Genomic DNA, 15,511 nt, shown 5'->3' on the forward strand with positions numbered 1-15,511 from the left:
CCTTCATAGAAAAGTGTATGCGTGTGTATTAAGTTGCATTAATTTCACTCCCCGGGTGGTAAAGTTGACATCATATCAATATCACTTCCAAGGAGATGGCTACAGTAGCACACTTCTTTAAAATAATACTCCACATTAAGCAGAGAACACAACACACCAAAGCATAATAAACAAAAGGATTAAAAGATTATTATTAAATGTCAATTGTACAGTATAGTACAAGAAAATAGCATTACAGGTTGAGTATCCCCTATCTGAATTATTCCAAAAACCGTGGTTTTTTAAATCATTCAAATTTTTTTTTTTTTTTTTTTTTTAACCCCCCTTACCCTCTTTTCATACTTACCAAGTCCCAGGGCGTCCACAGCAGGCCTCCGGCATCTTCTCCAGGGTCTCCAGCGGTCCCAGGAATGCATTGCGCGAGTGTGCGCGCGCGCCGGTGACGTCACCGGTGCGCGCACACACTCGCGCAATGCATTCCTGGGACCGCTGGAGACCCTGGAGAAGATGCCGGAGGCCTGCTGTGGACGCCCGGGGACTGCACGGACTCTGAGGGACCACCGGACACCATCAGGGGACAGGTAAGTATGGCTACAAAAATTTATTCCAAAAAACAGAAAATACCCCTATCCGGAATGCTCGTGGTCCCGAGCATTTCGGATAGGGGATACTCAACCTGTATTAGTAAAAAAAAATATTGTAAATATAATGGAAAATAGCCTGATCAGTTTAAATTCCTATAGTCGTATAGCAGCAAGCAACTGTCTAGTCTAGTTTAGCCCAGTGTGGCCACAGCAGAAAACACACATGCTGCACGTACATGGTGACACCGCTATCCAGCATCCCAGTAAACTTCCAAAGATAAGGGGATCACCTTTGTGGATTTAGAAGCAATTCTTGCATCTTATATTTGTCTAGAGCAGGCATGTCCAAACTATGGCCCTCCAGCTGTTGTGAAACTACAAGTCCCATCATGCCTTGCCACAGTTATGCTATTAGGGAATGCTAAAACTGTGGCAAGGCATGCTGGGATGTGTAGATTCACAACAGCTGGAGAGCCACAGTTTGGACATGCCTGGTCTAGATTACTGCATTCTCTAATGGGGAATACACATGGTTGATGTTTTGCGGTTTTCTAAGCGATCTGTCCAGATCGCTTAAAAATTAAGCACAAAACACAGTCTGTACACCCTGTAGTAATGGATCAGGCAGCGCTATCGCCTTGCATGTGCATACTTTACACTGGTTAGCACAGATCGCTCAGTACACATGACTATGTGTGTATGGGTGATCTAGCCGCTGGGAAGCCAAGGGAAATTGCCTATCCTAAATCGCTCAACACAAAACTATAGCACACATCTCAACATTAGATACACTTTCATGTGGCATGTATCTAACATAAGAAGCAATGGACAATGCCCTCTCCTCCGGGTATGTATACGCATAAGATAAATGTAAATAATCAGATATGTGTTTGTGCTGTGGACTTCAAACATAGGGCAGAAATACAGAAGTTGTAGCAATGGTGAGGTTGTATGCATGTATGTGGAAATGGGTAGAACATATAAGCCTTTTGATACATTGTCTATGAACAATAGTCCATTAAATGGACAGATTGAAAGGACAGTTATAGTATAATAACAATTTTAGGTACTTGTTTCCTAGCATGGCGCCCACGATATTCAGTCGTACGGCATCGCATCACATGCCATATGCCGGCATGCAATGCGATTTTAAATTGTATAAGCACCCCAATGGGTGCTTACGAGCCCGAAGAGTGGTGAGCGCAGCGAGCCCCGCGAGGGGACGTGTATTACTTTACATGTATTACGCGTCCCCTCACTGCGCTCGCCACGCCTCGGGCTCACTATATAAAATCAGCTCCAGACCGACGTGGATAGTGGGGGTATGAAAAGGTCGTAGGACGCGTACCGCTGCCCCTCGCTTCGGGTTGGCGTTGATAGTACAGGTGGCGTGGGGTGCTTTTTAGATTGTAAGCACCCATTACGACGGTGCTTATACTATTATTTATCTTATAGGGGGCACATTTAACATTGAAAACACCCATTAGGGTGCTTATACAATTTTAAATCGTATACCATTGTATATGGCATACAATTCGATGGTATACAATTTAAAATTGTATAACATCGGCTGCCATCGCGTAACATCGCATACCATCGTATGCCTTATGGTATGCGATGCGATGGGCGCCGTGCTAGGAAACAAGTACCCAATTTTATTCTTTACAATTTATATCCCATTGCATGTTTCCAGTGTATCCCAGTGATGACACTGGTAAAGTAATGAACGAGGACCTAAATCCCTCCACAAAAATATGGCTTGGTCATTTTCAGTACAAACAGCACCGTAGCTTGTACACCAAGACTCTGTGATTCTCTCTAATTCAATATTTTAATACTTCAGCATCAGCCAGAACAGTTACACAGTATTTTTGTACATTTAAATGTAAATTAGGATGTGAATGGCAATCGTCATCACATTATAGTCTACGCTATATATATTTTTTCAAATAATGTCCATTTAAATGGACAAGGGGTCATCAAAGGTGAAGAAGAACTTTAGTGCAGCGAGGAGTTTCACTGAGTAATGGGAAGTGACAGCAAAACTGCAGGTATGCCACAAGCGTTTTTGGAGATGGTCACAGCCTACATATTTGATCCTGTATGAAGAAAACATGGTGCCAGCGTCTCCGTTCCCACTGCTATTCTGCCTGACCATAGGGTTACTTAGATGGTCAATTTTGTAGGATTTAGTACCCACTGCTGCAAAGAAGCGCAAGGCCGCCTCCCTAGATTTCCAAACTGGTGCAGCATTATTATATTTTAGCACAAAATGCAGATGCAAATGTGAATGCTTAGCAACCATATTGGAATTGGGCCCTACATATGATACACAGTACTGTACAAGAAACTTTCGACAAATTATATGATAAATAAAGCAGGCTATTATTTTTATATTCATAGTAAATGAATAGCTTTATAGTTATTACACTTTTGTACAACTTGCATTTGAACTTCTTGCTAAATGCAGACTTTTCATAAGTACAAAAATGGTCTGCTTTAGCAGTTCCAAATAACAGCTGATCAACTGGGACTGCAATATGCAGTTATCAGAATTACTAACAGCACTTCACTTCATTGGGTGTGAGACACGGATCTATCCAATTTGGTTATTCAATTAGGCAATTAATTAAAAGGAGTTTCTTTAATTCAAACTGCCATGTGACCAGTCATTTGATGTAGCATTATATCCTTAACAATTGGTAGGGGCACAAGGTGACCTAAAAGTCATTATAGTAACACAACAGCTCAACTTCTACAAAACCTGCAATTTAGTAAATATACCCCTAATGCCCCGTATACCATGGGCAATATAATGAGTGACATTGCTAATTTTAGCCCTTCTGAGCAACAATGCCTCTACCGACTGTCAATGTGGGCTCGGTGGGTTAACATCCCCCTCCATCCTCTGTGCAAGTGCAGATGAGGGAGTGGACCATTAACAAGGGCCATGCTGCATTCTGCTGTCACTCTTTGACCACCGGCATCGGCAGGTGTGTATGCTGGCACCCCACTGGATCCCCGCTGCCACCTATATATTGTATATACAAAACTGTTTGTATCATAATGTTTTGCACTTTATATACTATTTGGTATCCGGATGGTAGGTCGACACTGTATAGGTCCACACTATTTTTGGTTCAATCTTTGTTTATGTTTTCATCTTCACATTTCATATTTTACCATCCATGTTGACCTTGATTTCGTACCATAAAGTGTGTAGAGTGCAGTGGTAGTAGAGCAAGGCACATGGCCGAAGCATGGGGAGTGAAGCGAGCCATGTCAGGGGACTCTGTACACTAATTGGGGGTCCACATGGTTAAATGTCTATATTGACACCCATCCTATTTGCACTAGATTTGTATCTGCTGTAAAGGCACTATGGCTCGGTAAAGGCACTATGGCCCTTTGTCATGCATAAAAAGGCGATGATAATTATTATTACTACTAATATGATACCTCCCTATAACTAAACCCATATTAATAAAAGTCACCACGACAATATTGTAAACATCTGATTGATGACTTTGTTTGTGTGTGAACCCATTTCGTATGGTAGTACAGTTGGGCTGATTAAAATAAGGTTGGTCATCCAAAGGTACAAGGACAGCAGTAACACCAACTACGTCTTTTATTCAATGGAGGATTGAAGGCTTTCAGATTGATCCTTTTTTTTTTTTTTTTAAGTCAAATCTGAATGGTCAGAAATGGTCCCTGACTGACGAATTCTTATCCGATTTCGTCAATTTAATGTCTGTTTACTTCAAAACACGGCCGTCTCGACACTCAGAAAATTAAACACTGACTGACGAGATACAGTCAGAACTGGTCAAAAACCTCCATGAATTGGACTATCAGGATGGTCCCAACAGTCGGTTTCGGGATTAAATATCCCCTCATAGATGGTAGATTAGATTTAAAAAAAAAAATGAAGAGGATTGGGAAGGCTAGCTTGTGAGACCTTCCAATCTTATCTTTTGCAAGTGCCACAAATAATCACCTGACAGATAAAAGTTTAATAATTTAATTCATACCCCCTCATTAATCATCAGTTCATAATGGTCTTAAATTTTAGAACAATACAATAGTATTTCAACTAATATGGTTTCTACAAAGATTATTATAACTGCTACAAAAAAACTCATACATTCGCAGAATGCTCGGATATGGATATACTATCTAGTGTTCCTTCTAGGATCTAACTGCGGCAGGGTGCTGCTGCTTGGGGGCACCATAAAGGGGGGCGGACCGGACCCGCCGACGTCATCATTGTGGGTGGTCCCGGGCCGCCTCCATCACTAAAGGGGGCATGCCCAGGCCGCCACTGTCGTGCAAGGGTGGCAGGCCTGGCCCCGTCAAAGTCCCTAAGCTGCCGGGGAAGCTCCAGGCATCGCAATCTATGTCGGCGCTGGGCTTCCCCGGGCACACCAGCAGGACAGGCAGCAGGTTCTTTTAGTAGGGCGCTGCTGGAGGGGCAGGGCGCATTTCGCCCTTTAAAAATCGGGCAGGGTGCAGCGCCTGCTAAAACAGCCTAGTGGGAACACTATTATCTTAGTGTGTTCATTCTAGCACCCGCTATCATTGAAAAGCCATGCAGTTCCTGTTCACTGCCTGGGGGGTCACTGTCTTATGCAGCCCACACACGCATCGATTTTAGAACGCGTTTTGTACTTTTAAAGTACAAAACGCATCGTGCGTACAATTATCGGGGTGTATTCGTGCGGCGTGTGCGACGCGATGCTGTGCTATGCGCGTTCCCGGGGGCCGATTTTAGATGTCCAAAAAAGTATGTGCAGCAGGTACTTTTTTGGACATTATCGCATAGCATCGGGCTCAGCATTATACAGGCATACGAGCCGATGCTATACGACGTTTTTTTTTTTTGGGGAGGGAAATAATTACATACAAATTGTTATCAACAACTTTATTGCAGGTTTAAAACATGTGAACTCGAACAAAATAAAGGTCAGAAAAAGCCAGTGAAAAAATGTGCTTAAATCGCACAGCATCGCATCGCAGACAGCAAAATAACCATCACATCGGGTCATGCTTAATTCTGGCAGAAAAATTGTAAAGAACCATTGTACAGCCAAAAACGCATAGCACTGAAATCGGTGCGTGTGTGGGCACCATTAGTGTTCATTCCAGCACCCGCCATATTTGAAAACCCATGCAGTTCCTCTTCCCTGCCTGGGGTGTCGCTGTCTGCTGTGGTGTTTCTAGCACAGGTCTGGTTTGCATATCAGTGATGATATACAGACCACACTGTGCTAGAAGCACTACAGCAGACATGCCACAAAAAAACTCAGTTGTTCATCTAAGCCTCTACAATAGAGATACCTGCCCTCCTACCTTTTTAACTGTCTGTAAATACCCAATTTCTTGTATCACTGTTTCCAATTGTAAAGCATAATGGAATTTGCTGCTCTATAACAAAAACTGTTAATAAAAATCTCACACGACAAGTGTAAAAGGTACACTAGGGCGATATACATGGCATTTGGTTACTTTTTATGAGTTTCCAGCAGTAAATTGCATAAAAAGCATCCAGATTGCATGGATTTGACATTAGGTCCAATGCGATGCGCAGGCCCGTGTGCATGGAATCGGAGCCTGAGGATCGCAAAGGCTTCAGGAGAGATATGTTGCATCTCAGCGCTTTGATCATATACAAAAATCGGTACTTGTTTTCTAGCACGGCGCCAGCGACTTTAATTGCATGCATCGGGACCTAAAAAATTGCGTCGATCGCATCGCATGCAACCAAACGGCATAAAGTGTGGCGAGCGCAGCAAGCCACCGAGCCCAAACCGTGGTGAGCGCAGCGAGCCCTGCTAGGGGACGCGCATTACTTCACAGGTATTACGCGTCCCCTAGCTGGGGAGGCTGCGCTCGCCACGCTTCGGGCTCGGTGGCTCGCCACACTTTATAGAATCAACTCCACACCGACGTGGATTGTGGGGGTATGAAAAGGGCGGAGGACGCGTACCGCCGCCGCTCGCCACGCTTCGGGTTAGCGTCAATACTGGGGTGGCATTAACAATGGGGGGCCATTTCACATACAAAATACCCATTAGGGTGCCTATGCAATAAAAAAAAATGGCATGTGATGGACGCGATCAACGCGATTTTGTCATTGACGGCTAATTTAACATTGCTCCCTATGTAAAATCGCGTTGATCGCAACGGTCGCATCGCATGCCATTATAATGGCATGCGATGGACGCGATCAATGCGATTTTTCATTGACGGAAAAAAAGGCTAAAAATATCGGGTCGGTCGCGTCAATCGCATACCTTAACTTAAGGTATGCGATCACCCACGGCGGGCGCCATGCTAGGAAACAAGTACCCAAAAATCATATGCAAAAAGGACTGCATACGGTGTATCATATGCAGTTCTGCCATTCGGGAGGTTCCTGTGCGGCTCAAAGGGGGATCGCAGGCGACTTCTCCCCTCGGAAAAAGTCACCCTAATGTATTGCCAGATGAAGACACGTGTGACAAACTTCCAGCTGTTGTGGAATGACATCACAGTATACTCTAGCACAGATTTTCTATTAGGGAATGCTAAAACTGTGGCAGGGAATGCTGGGATGTTTAGTACCACACCAGTTGGAGGACTGACATTTTGAAACCCCTGGTCTAAGGGCCCCCATACAATAAATTAGGGCAATTTGTTGTAAGGACAGGTCGGTCCAACTTCCCCATAGCTCCCCTGGCAGCTCCCCAGGAGAGTTCAATAACATCTGGCACTATGAAGTGGCATTTTTTTACTTGTGATAAATCGGATGTGGTTTATCTCATGCAACCTGGGAGCTGCAGGCAGGGGGTGGGAGAACTGAAAAAATCCTATTCAAAAGACTGGGTAGCTGTGAGAGCTCTGTCAGCCAATCAGCGGATGCCCAGACTTTTTGAATAGGATTTTTTCTATTCTCCCGCCGCTACCCTAGACCCTGCTTTCTAGTCCCCGCAGGCTGCACCCACCTCACTAGGTCCCCGCTCCCTGCCCGCCGAATCAGATGCGATACATGTTAGGTGCTTAGAACCCATGATGTCCAGCTGACAGCTGCACATAACATCTACCTTATGTGCAGAACGTCTGACCTCCGATCAGGACCTATTTCACCCGATTTCTCATCCTGACCCACTGGAATTGGGCACAAATCACATTATGTATGGGGCCTTAAGAACACAGGTACCACGGTCTCAAATTAGGAACATAGATTAAAGCTGGGCACACACTTTACAAAATATTGGTACTTAGTGTTCATTCTAGCACCCTGCACCATTCAAAAACAGTGCAGCTCCACTTTGCTGCCTGCAGTGTCAATATCACATTGTGGCCTGTATATTAATACAGACCAGACGGTATAAGCAACAAAACAGAATGCGATACCCGAGGCAGAAAAGAATGAATGGCATATGTTTTGAAAGGTGCATTAATGAAATCTCGGCACTGTTGACCAATCTGCATGTATACTGTGTATGACCAATAGGTAATTGCCAGCCATCCTTCATTGAATTGTAACATTGAATGCGCTGCATATCCAATGGGATGATTCCATGTCCAACGTGATGTTGCTATATTCAGCAAGTAATGATAGATCATTCCATAACACAGAGAATTATATAGTGTGCACAGCACTGTTATGTATCATTACACCACCATTGCCAGGTCACTGTGTCACACCACTGTCACCACAGCACACATCCGAGCAGTTAAACTGATGTATAGCTGTATAGCTAAACCAGACTATTAATATTAATTGACGAATAGGTCAGCACTTTTGCTAACACCAAAATCCATTTGGCTGAACCAACATGTTGTACATATGAGATAGAAGGCAGAGAAATCAATGTAATGACCCCATGACCTTTCAGCCTCAAGATGTGATCTCGGAAACTGGATTCTGCATTTTCTTTTTCTCACTGCAGTCTACTGCCCCTAGTTATGCATCCAATTAGCACTGGTGCCGTCTCCTAGTAACATCAGATCCCCATTACTACTGCACAGGCCTGTGATTTCTGTATTCCAGTTTGACCAGTCACTGATTTAGTGTCCTAAGATAACCATTTTTGCCCTTGCCCCACACTACAATACTCTGACTGATGAGATAGATGTAGGAAGGAAGTGTCTGGAGCACACCTGGTTTACCCTCTCAGCGTCTATCCTGGGGGGAGACACGCCTTTGCTGGTTTACCACACCTTTCAAATCCGACGCCTCTAAGCTTTAAGATGCACGGCTTTCTACTCCTTTCGTATATTGATATATCATTATTCACCGTGTCAAGAGTCACATACCAGTCGTACTTCTGAATAACACATTGATTTATGTGGCCTTTTTTAAATACTAATTAATTCAATGCAAACAACTGTACTGAAAATGTCAGTTTCAAACTCTACCCAGACAACACATTATGCAGAATGAAATCTGTTCTTACTGCTACAAGGTACAGAACAATGACTCCTTTCCTGGGCATGTCATTTACACAGTGCAGTGACAATGCTGCTACATCCTTGCCAACCACTACAGCTGTTGTCACAACTGTAAATAAAACACATTGCAAGTCTGGTCAATGCCACACACCCTTGTCTGTGCTGTAATACATTTGTTACACCTCACATTAGGCTTTCCTCATGCTAAATCCATTCCTTAAACTTGGCACTGTACTGTGATGTTGCAATTGTACAGCAACAAAAGACAGTAAGGGCATTTATTAGAAAAAAAAAGGTGACTTACACATGTAAATACAGAATTCCTACAGCAAATGGGGTCTCCTCTAGAGTGGTATTTTACACCATGAAAATTGCACCTATTGATTAAGAAATGTGACCCCCAATACCCAGAGCTGCCGACAGAACTGGTTGGGCTAGGGCCTGACAAAATAGGCAGCCCCCCCCTTCTTAAACCCCCGATGTGCCTGTGAGACCTCTGTGTCAGGATCGATAAGTGATGAGCACACCTGCATCGCTTGAAGAACAATGGAGTATGAATAAGCTATGATACTGGTAGTGTGTGTTACCACACTCTAAAATTGGGACCACCACTTTAAAATATGACAACATAATGAAAGGAAAGACTATTGACTTAGATTGTAAGCAAAGCGGTCTTACCGCTGTCTCTCTGGGTCAATTTTTACTATATTACTGCATGGCACTATCCAAATAACTTCATAAATAAAAATGTCCATAAAGAACCACTCATTCTATTATGAAAAGTTTTCTGGCAGTAGCAGCAACAACCAAAAAAGTTCACCTATGGAAATAGTTATTTATTCAAGCTACGTGTTTTGTGGTTTTTCTGGCTGTTCCAGTACTAGCGTAGGGATTACTACCAAATACTAACTACATTTGTCCTACAACTCAACAAAATAATTTGCTCATTCAAACCTGTGGAATAGATTTCCCTTCCATATCAGCAGATATATTTGTACTGTTACATAGTTGGGAAGCCATTTACTCTGGTCACCTTCACACTACGCAGCTAACCGATTCATTGTATTCATGTCTATATTATTCCTCTGGAATGTACACTCTTTGTTATAAGTGTCAACATTTAGGGGTAGCTCTGGCACGTAGATATATACTGTACTGTATTATCTACATGTCAAAGCTACCACCATTCTGCCATTGCCTGTATTGCTACATCCCAAAGAGTTATTTGTCCTGTCATTTTTAGTTACATAGTAATTATATATCATATTGCATACACTGAAGAAGCCTGTGTTCTCTTCTCCTGTGATCTCTGTATTACGTCATTGTACTCTCCCTTCTACTTGTTAACCACAAGAACTGTCGTTTATCCCTGTCAGACTAAACAAGCAGTTGTTTACTTTAGACACTTTTTGTTATTTCAAAGAATTCATGATTGCCATTGGTTACGTCACCAAAACTACACTTATATGTATCCCCTAATACTTTTACCTCAGCATTCTTGAATCCTCTGACTTCCTGTCATGTCTACAAGTATTAGCTGCTTGCTGGCTGCACAGCAACACATATACTTTGCTCAGCTAACTGGACCATGAAAGCCAAAGACTTGGTCATTTATCAGCATAACTGACCTATATGTATTCTACTTTACAATTCCTAAGACCCATATAAATGTAGATGTTAAAGTCATCGTGTCCTGTACCAACACAAATATTATATCAATGATTCATCAACACTCTCACTGTTTCTCATCAGGAGTTATGTCTGTAAATGCTATTAATAAGTCGATGTTTGACACCATAGTATGCCTGTTCACATATGTATCTATGCTATACCCAAAAATGGTCTCCTATATGTGGCCCTGTAAATGTTCCATTCCTGTCACACCCTACACAGCTATTATTCATGTCTGTTACACCCATGTTATACCTTATGCCTTTCAGAGCCCGAGACTATCCTTTACCATTATCAATGTTACGCCCATGGCTGTGTACATCACTGTTACACCCAGAAGTCTTAACTCCAGACACCCTACCACCCTTCTGTCTCTACACATAATGGTCTGCCTCTCAGAGGTGATCACTGTGAAGTAGTCACTGGCCGACAGTTACTCAAAGCTGTTTGCTGCCTCATACCACATGTATGACATATTGTAGAAATGCCATGTAAGATTCAAACATAACGTAGGATGGTCACTTTCCACCTAAGTGTCTTCATTTATATAAGAAAGCAAAATGGAGGCCGATTTCTGGAAATAAATAAGTGCTGCTGGCTCTCTTACATAATCTGGAGAAATTCCGTCATGAAACAAGCTCACTCCTCCATTGTTATTATTAATAGTATGGGCTGTGTCCCCTTCCTGGCCGGAGTTACACCCAGGCACTGTCCCTGAGACTCATCTCTGTCCACAATATGGACTCCACAGTAGTCACCCCAGCCAGCTGCTTATTACTTTTGTTACTGGAGCACTGCAGGACTGCCTCTGAGTGTCAGGCACACTGCGCACACACCCAGGACAGTCTCGGAGTGTCAGGCACACTGCACAAAAATCCAGGACTGTCTCTGAGATTCAGGCACAATGGGCCTTATTTTGGTTCATTCTTTCTGACAAAATCCTTCTTAGATGGACAAAACCATGTGCACTGCAGGGGGGCAGATGTAACATGGGCAGAGAGAATTAGATTTGGGTGGGGTTTAACTTCAAAGTGAGATCTATATTGCAGTGTAAAAATAAAGCAGTCAGTATTTTCCCTGCACAGAAACAAAATTACTCACCCAAATCTAATTCTCTCTGCACATGTTACATCTGCCCCCCTGCAGTGCACATGGTTTTGTCCATCTAAGAAGGATTTTGTCAGAAAGAGTGAACTAAAATAAGGCCCAATATGTAGTAATCCAGGAGGTCTCAGAGTCAGACGCACTGCATTCAGGACTGTCTCTTGGGAGGGAAGGTTATTTTTCAAAACTGGGATATTTCTATGGCCAACCAATCAGATTCTATCTATTCTCTCTTCTTGAAGGTGCTAAATAAATACGTAGATTCTGATTGGTTGCCAATAGCAACATCCCATAAAATAACTCATCATAGTAAATAAACCCGAGAGTCAGGCGCACATCCAGGACAGTCTCTGGGTGTCAGGCACACTGCACACACATCCAGGACCGTCACTGGGTGTCAGGCACACTGCACACACATCCAGGACTGTCTCTGGGTGTCAGGCGCAATATGTAGACATCCAGGACTGTCACTGGGTGTCAGGCGCAATATGTAGACATCCAGGACTGTCACTGGGTGTCAGGCGCAATATGTAGACATCCAGGACTGTCACTGGGTGTCAGGCGCAATATGTAGACATCCAGGACTGTCACTGGGTGTCAGGCGCAATATGTAGACATCCAGGACTGTCACTGGGTGTCAGGCGCAATATGTAGACATCCAGGACCATCTCTGGGTGGCAGGCACAATATGTAGACATCCAGGACCATCTCTAGGTAGCAGGCACACTGCACACACATCCAGGGCAGTCTCTGGGTGTCAGGCACACTACACACACATCCAGGGCGGTCTCTGGGTGTCAGGCACATTGCACACACATCCAGGGCATTCTCTGGGTGTCAGGCACACTGCACACACATCCAGGGCAGTCTCTGGGTGTCAGGCACACTGCACACACATCCAGGGCATTCTCTGGGTGTCAGGCACACTGCACACACATCCAGGGCAGTCTCTGGGTGTCAGGCACACTGCACACACATCCAGGGCAGTAACTATCTGGGTGTCAGGCACAATGTGTAGACATTCAGCACGGTCTCTGGGTATCAGGCACAATATGTAAACATACAGGACTGTCTCTGGGTGTCAGGCACACACACATCCAGGACTGTCTCTAGGAGTCAGTCCTATCTAGGACTGTGGCTCCTTGGCTTCCCCCCCTGCTGGTCACCACATATTACCCCACGACCAGAGCACCGATATACTTGAGGTATGCCGGTTCCTGCAGGACACAGTATCATCCGCTCCCTAACCCTGACAGAGCCGCACACTGCCGGTACCTTTGTATCTCTCCAGCACTCCTTCATACGCCCGCACAAACTCGTGCTCCTGATTGCGATCCACCGGGAGCTGCCCCGGGATATACCCGGACATGGCGACCGTTCCTCCCGCTATGTGCCCGGTAACCACCGGTCACTCCGGTGTCTGTGGACGCGACTTCCGGCTCCTGTCTCCGCCCCGTGAGCATAGAGAGCAGGGACACCCAGCCGAGCTGTCGGGTACTACACCTGGGAGTGCGCAGCCTGGGCGGACACGCTGCAGCCTCAGCTCAGGGAAAGTGCGATTACACGGAGCAGGGAAAAGGCGGCCATCTAGCGGCAGCAGGCGACATTACACCAGGACGGGACACAGCGACGGGCTCAGCCGGCATCAGCATCATAGAAGTTAATGGGAAAGGGAGAGACAGTGACGGCCCAGCAGCTGGCTTACTGGCTACGGGCGGCGGCTCTGACACTATTCAAGTGCCCGCTGCCCTGTCCTCCTCCGCAACGTTATAACCTGCTGTAGCCTGAAGTACACTGAGCACGGTAATGGCAGCGTGTAACATACTGGCACCATAAGCCAAAGCGGATGTCGTGTTCCCCTATTCCCATAAGAAGCTTGCATTACATCCCAGCAGCAGCATGTTGTATTCTGCTTTGTTTACATTCTCTCCACTGTCTCCATACAATCTCATTATATAAATGTCAGAGACCACATGCAAAAAGCAGCTGCGAGTGCTGGCTACATTATGATATGACTGTGGCACTGTGCTGCTGCAGTGATTCTCAAGAGGCTGCTACCTCTGTACACACAGTAAGAGCTTAGTAATTCAAGTGATATTGTGTACACTCACTTATACAACGCTCACGCTTCACCCTTATAAAAATTCACTGCAAATGCAGTCCCTTCGCATTGATTACAATGATTGTTCTGTACAAACACCATAGATGCCAGATATACAATAGTTTTACTTATTTAGTAAAAAGATCTTAGTACCTTTCACAAGTGTAGAGAATTGCACTTTATAATTGTATTTTAAAAATAGCTAATCCTTTCCCAAATAGAGATTATTCATGACTTTCCAACATTACCCCAGTTATAAAAGATTAACAGATCTATGTTTGAATGGATACATGTGGATCAAATTTTATGCATTACATGGCCTGCAACAGATGGGTATGGCTCATTAAATTGACCCATATTAGGGCTACATTATGTCGACATGGACACCGTCATAGTGTACTGAGTGTCCCCCACATGGCTCGCTGCACTCGTCATGCTTCGGGCACAGTGCCTCGCTGCGCTCGGCACACTATTCTATTCTCCCTCTGCACCCTAGTGGATGGTAGGACATGAAATACTGCCTGTTGGCACATGTCCAAAAACAAAAACTCATGTCTACCTTTTGACCGTCTACCTTGCCATTGGTGACCTAATGCTTGTGTCCACCTATTTTATGTGTTGACCTAAGCCATGTCGAAATTCAGTGGTCGACCCAATGTATGTGGACCTAATGAGCGTATACCAAACAAATATGCATGTGGGAGTATTGTATTGCAGTTATCAGTATCAGTCATGGTTGCGGACTGGTGTGTGGCTTAATATCCAACTATCTGTATTCAGATACTTTTATCATTAACTCTAGGAAAATTTGTGGCGAAAATGCATCCCGTGCGATATCACAGATAAGCCGCGGCTAATGCTGTGTTTTCGGGTACAATAGCATAGTCCTCAAATTTAAATTAGAATTTTAAATATAAAACCACATACAAATCAATGTATACAGACTAATATAAAGCCTATGTACACATTGTAATCAATTTAGACACTGTTGGGAGGCTGGAGCTGGACATACACTTGCCAATGATAACACTGCAGAGAATGAGACTGAGGTGAAGTATCAAGATCCTGCAGGGACTGATGGGCAAATTTCCACCTGTACCTGCAGTTTTTGTGAAAGGATTTTCTCCATAGAACGCTATTCTGAGATTACTTTATGTAGCGAAAACGTTTAGGGTGAAATTTAATAAGATGTGAAATACACTTCACAGGTCATGTTGCTATGGGCAACCAATCACATCCTGTCAACTATCTTCTAGAGCTGGGGTAGCCAACCCTAGTCCTCGAGAGCAACCAACAGTGCATGTTTTGCAGGTCTCCTCACAGAATCACAAGTGAGCTAATTAGCTCCATCTGGGTATCTTTTAAAATGTGTCAGTGATTAATGTGTGCAGCAGCTAGGTTGTCTGGAAAATGGGAACTGTTGGTAGCTCTCGAGGGCTAGGGTTGGCTACCACTGTTCTAGAGGGTGTTAAATAAGAAGTAGATTCTGATTGGTTGCCCATAGCCACATGACCTGTGAAGTGTGTTTCATATCTTAGTAAATTTCACCCTAAGGGCTGTTTCACACAGTACGGTTCCTGCCGCACGGTGAAATCCCGTACGGTCAGGGAGC

At 44.2% G+C, this 15,511-nt stretch overlaps 1 protein-coding gene across 9 annotated transcripts in view; it reads right to left on the bottom strand.

The window, feature by feature from the left end:
• MACF1 (microtubule actin crosslinking factor 1) overlaps nt 1-15,511 on the bottom strand; it is a 237,812-nt gene that overhangs the window by 193,879 nt on the left and 28,422 nt on the right. Inside the window, exon 1 of one of the 9 annotated variants that reach the window (XM_083173828.1) lies at nt 13,074-13,275. The exons of the other annotated variants lie outside the window; for them this stretch is intronic. Coding sequence (XP_083029954.1) covers nt 13,074-13,167 — 94 coding nt within the window. The 5' untranslated portion in view covers nt 13,168-13,275. Of the gene's footprint in view, nt 1-13,073; nt 13,276-15,511 lie in introns of those variants that run through there. 9 annotated transcript variants of the gene reach the window in all.

Source organism: Crinia signifera, chromosome 2 (assembly GCF_055691185.1).
Source record: "Crinia signifera chromosome 2, ASM5569118v1, whole genome shotgun sequence".
NCBI lineage: Eukaryota > Metazoa > Chordata > Amphibia > Anura > Myobatrachidae > Crinia > Crinia signifera.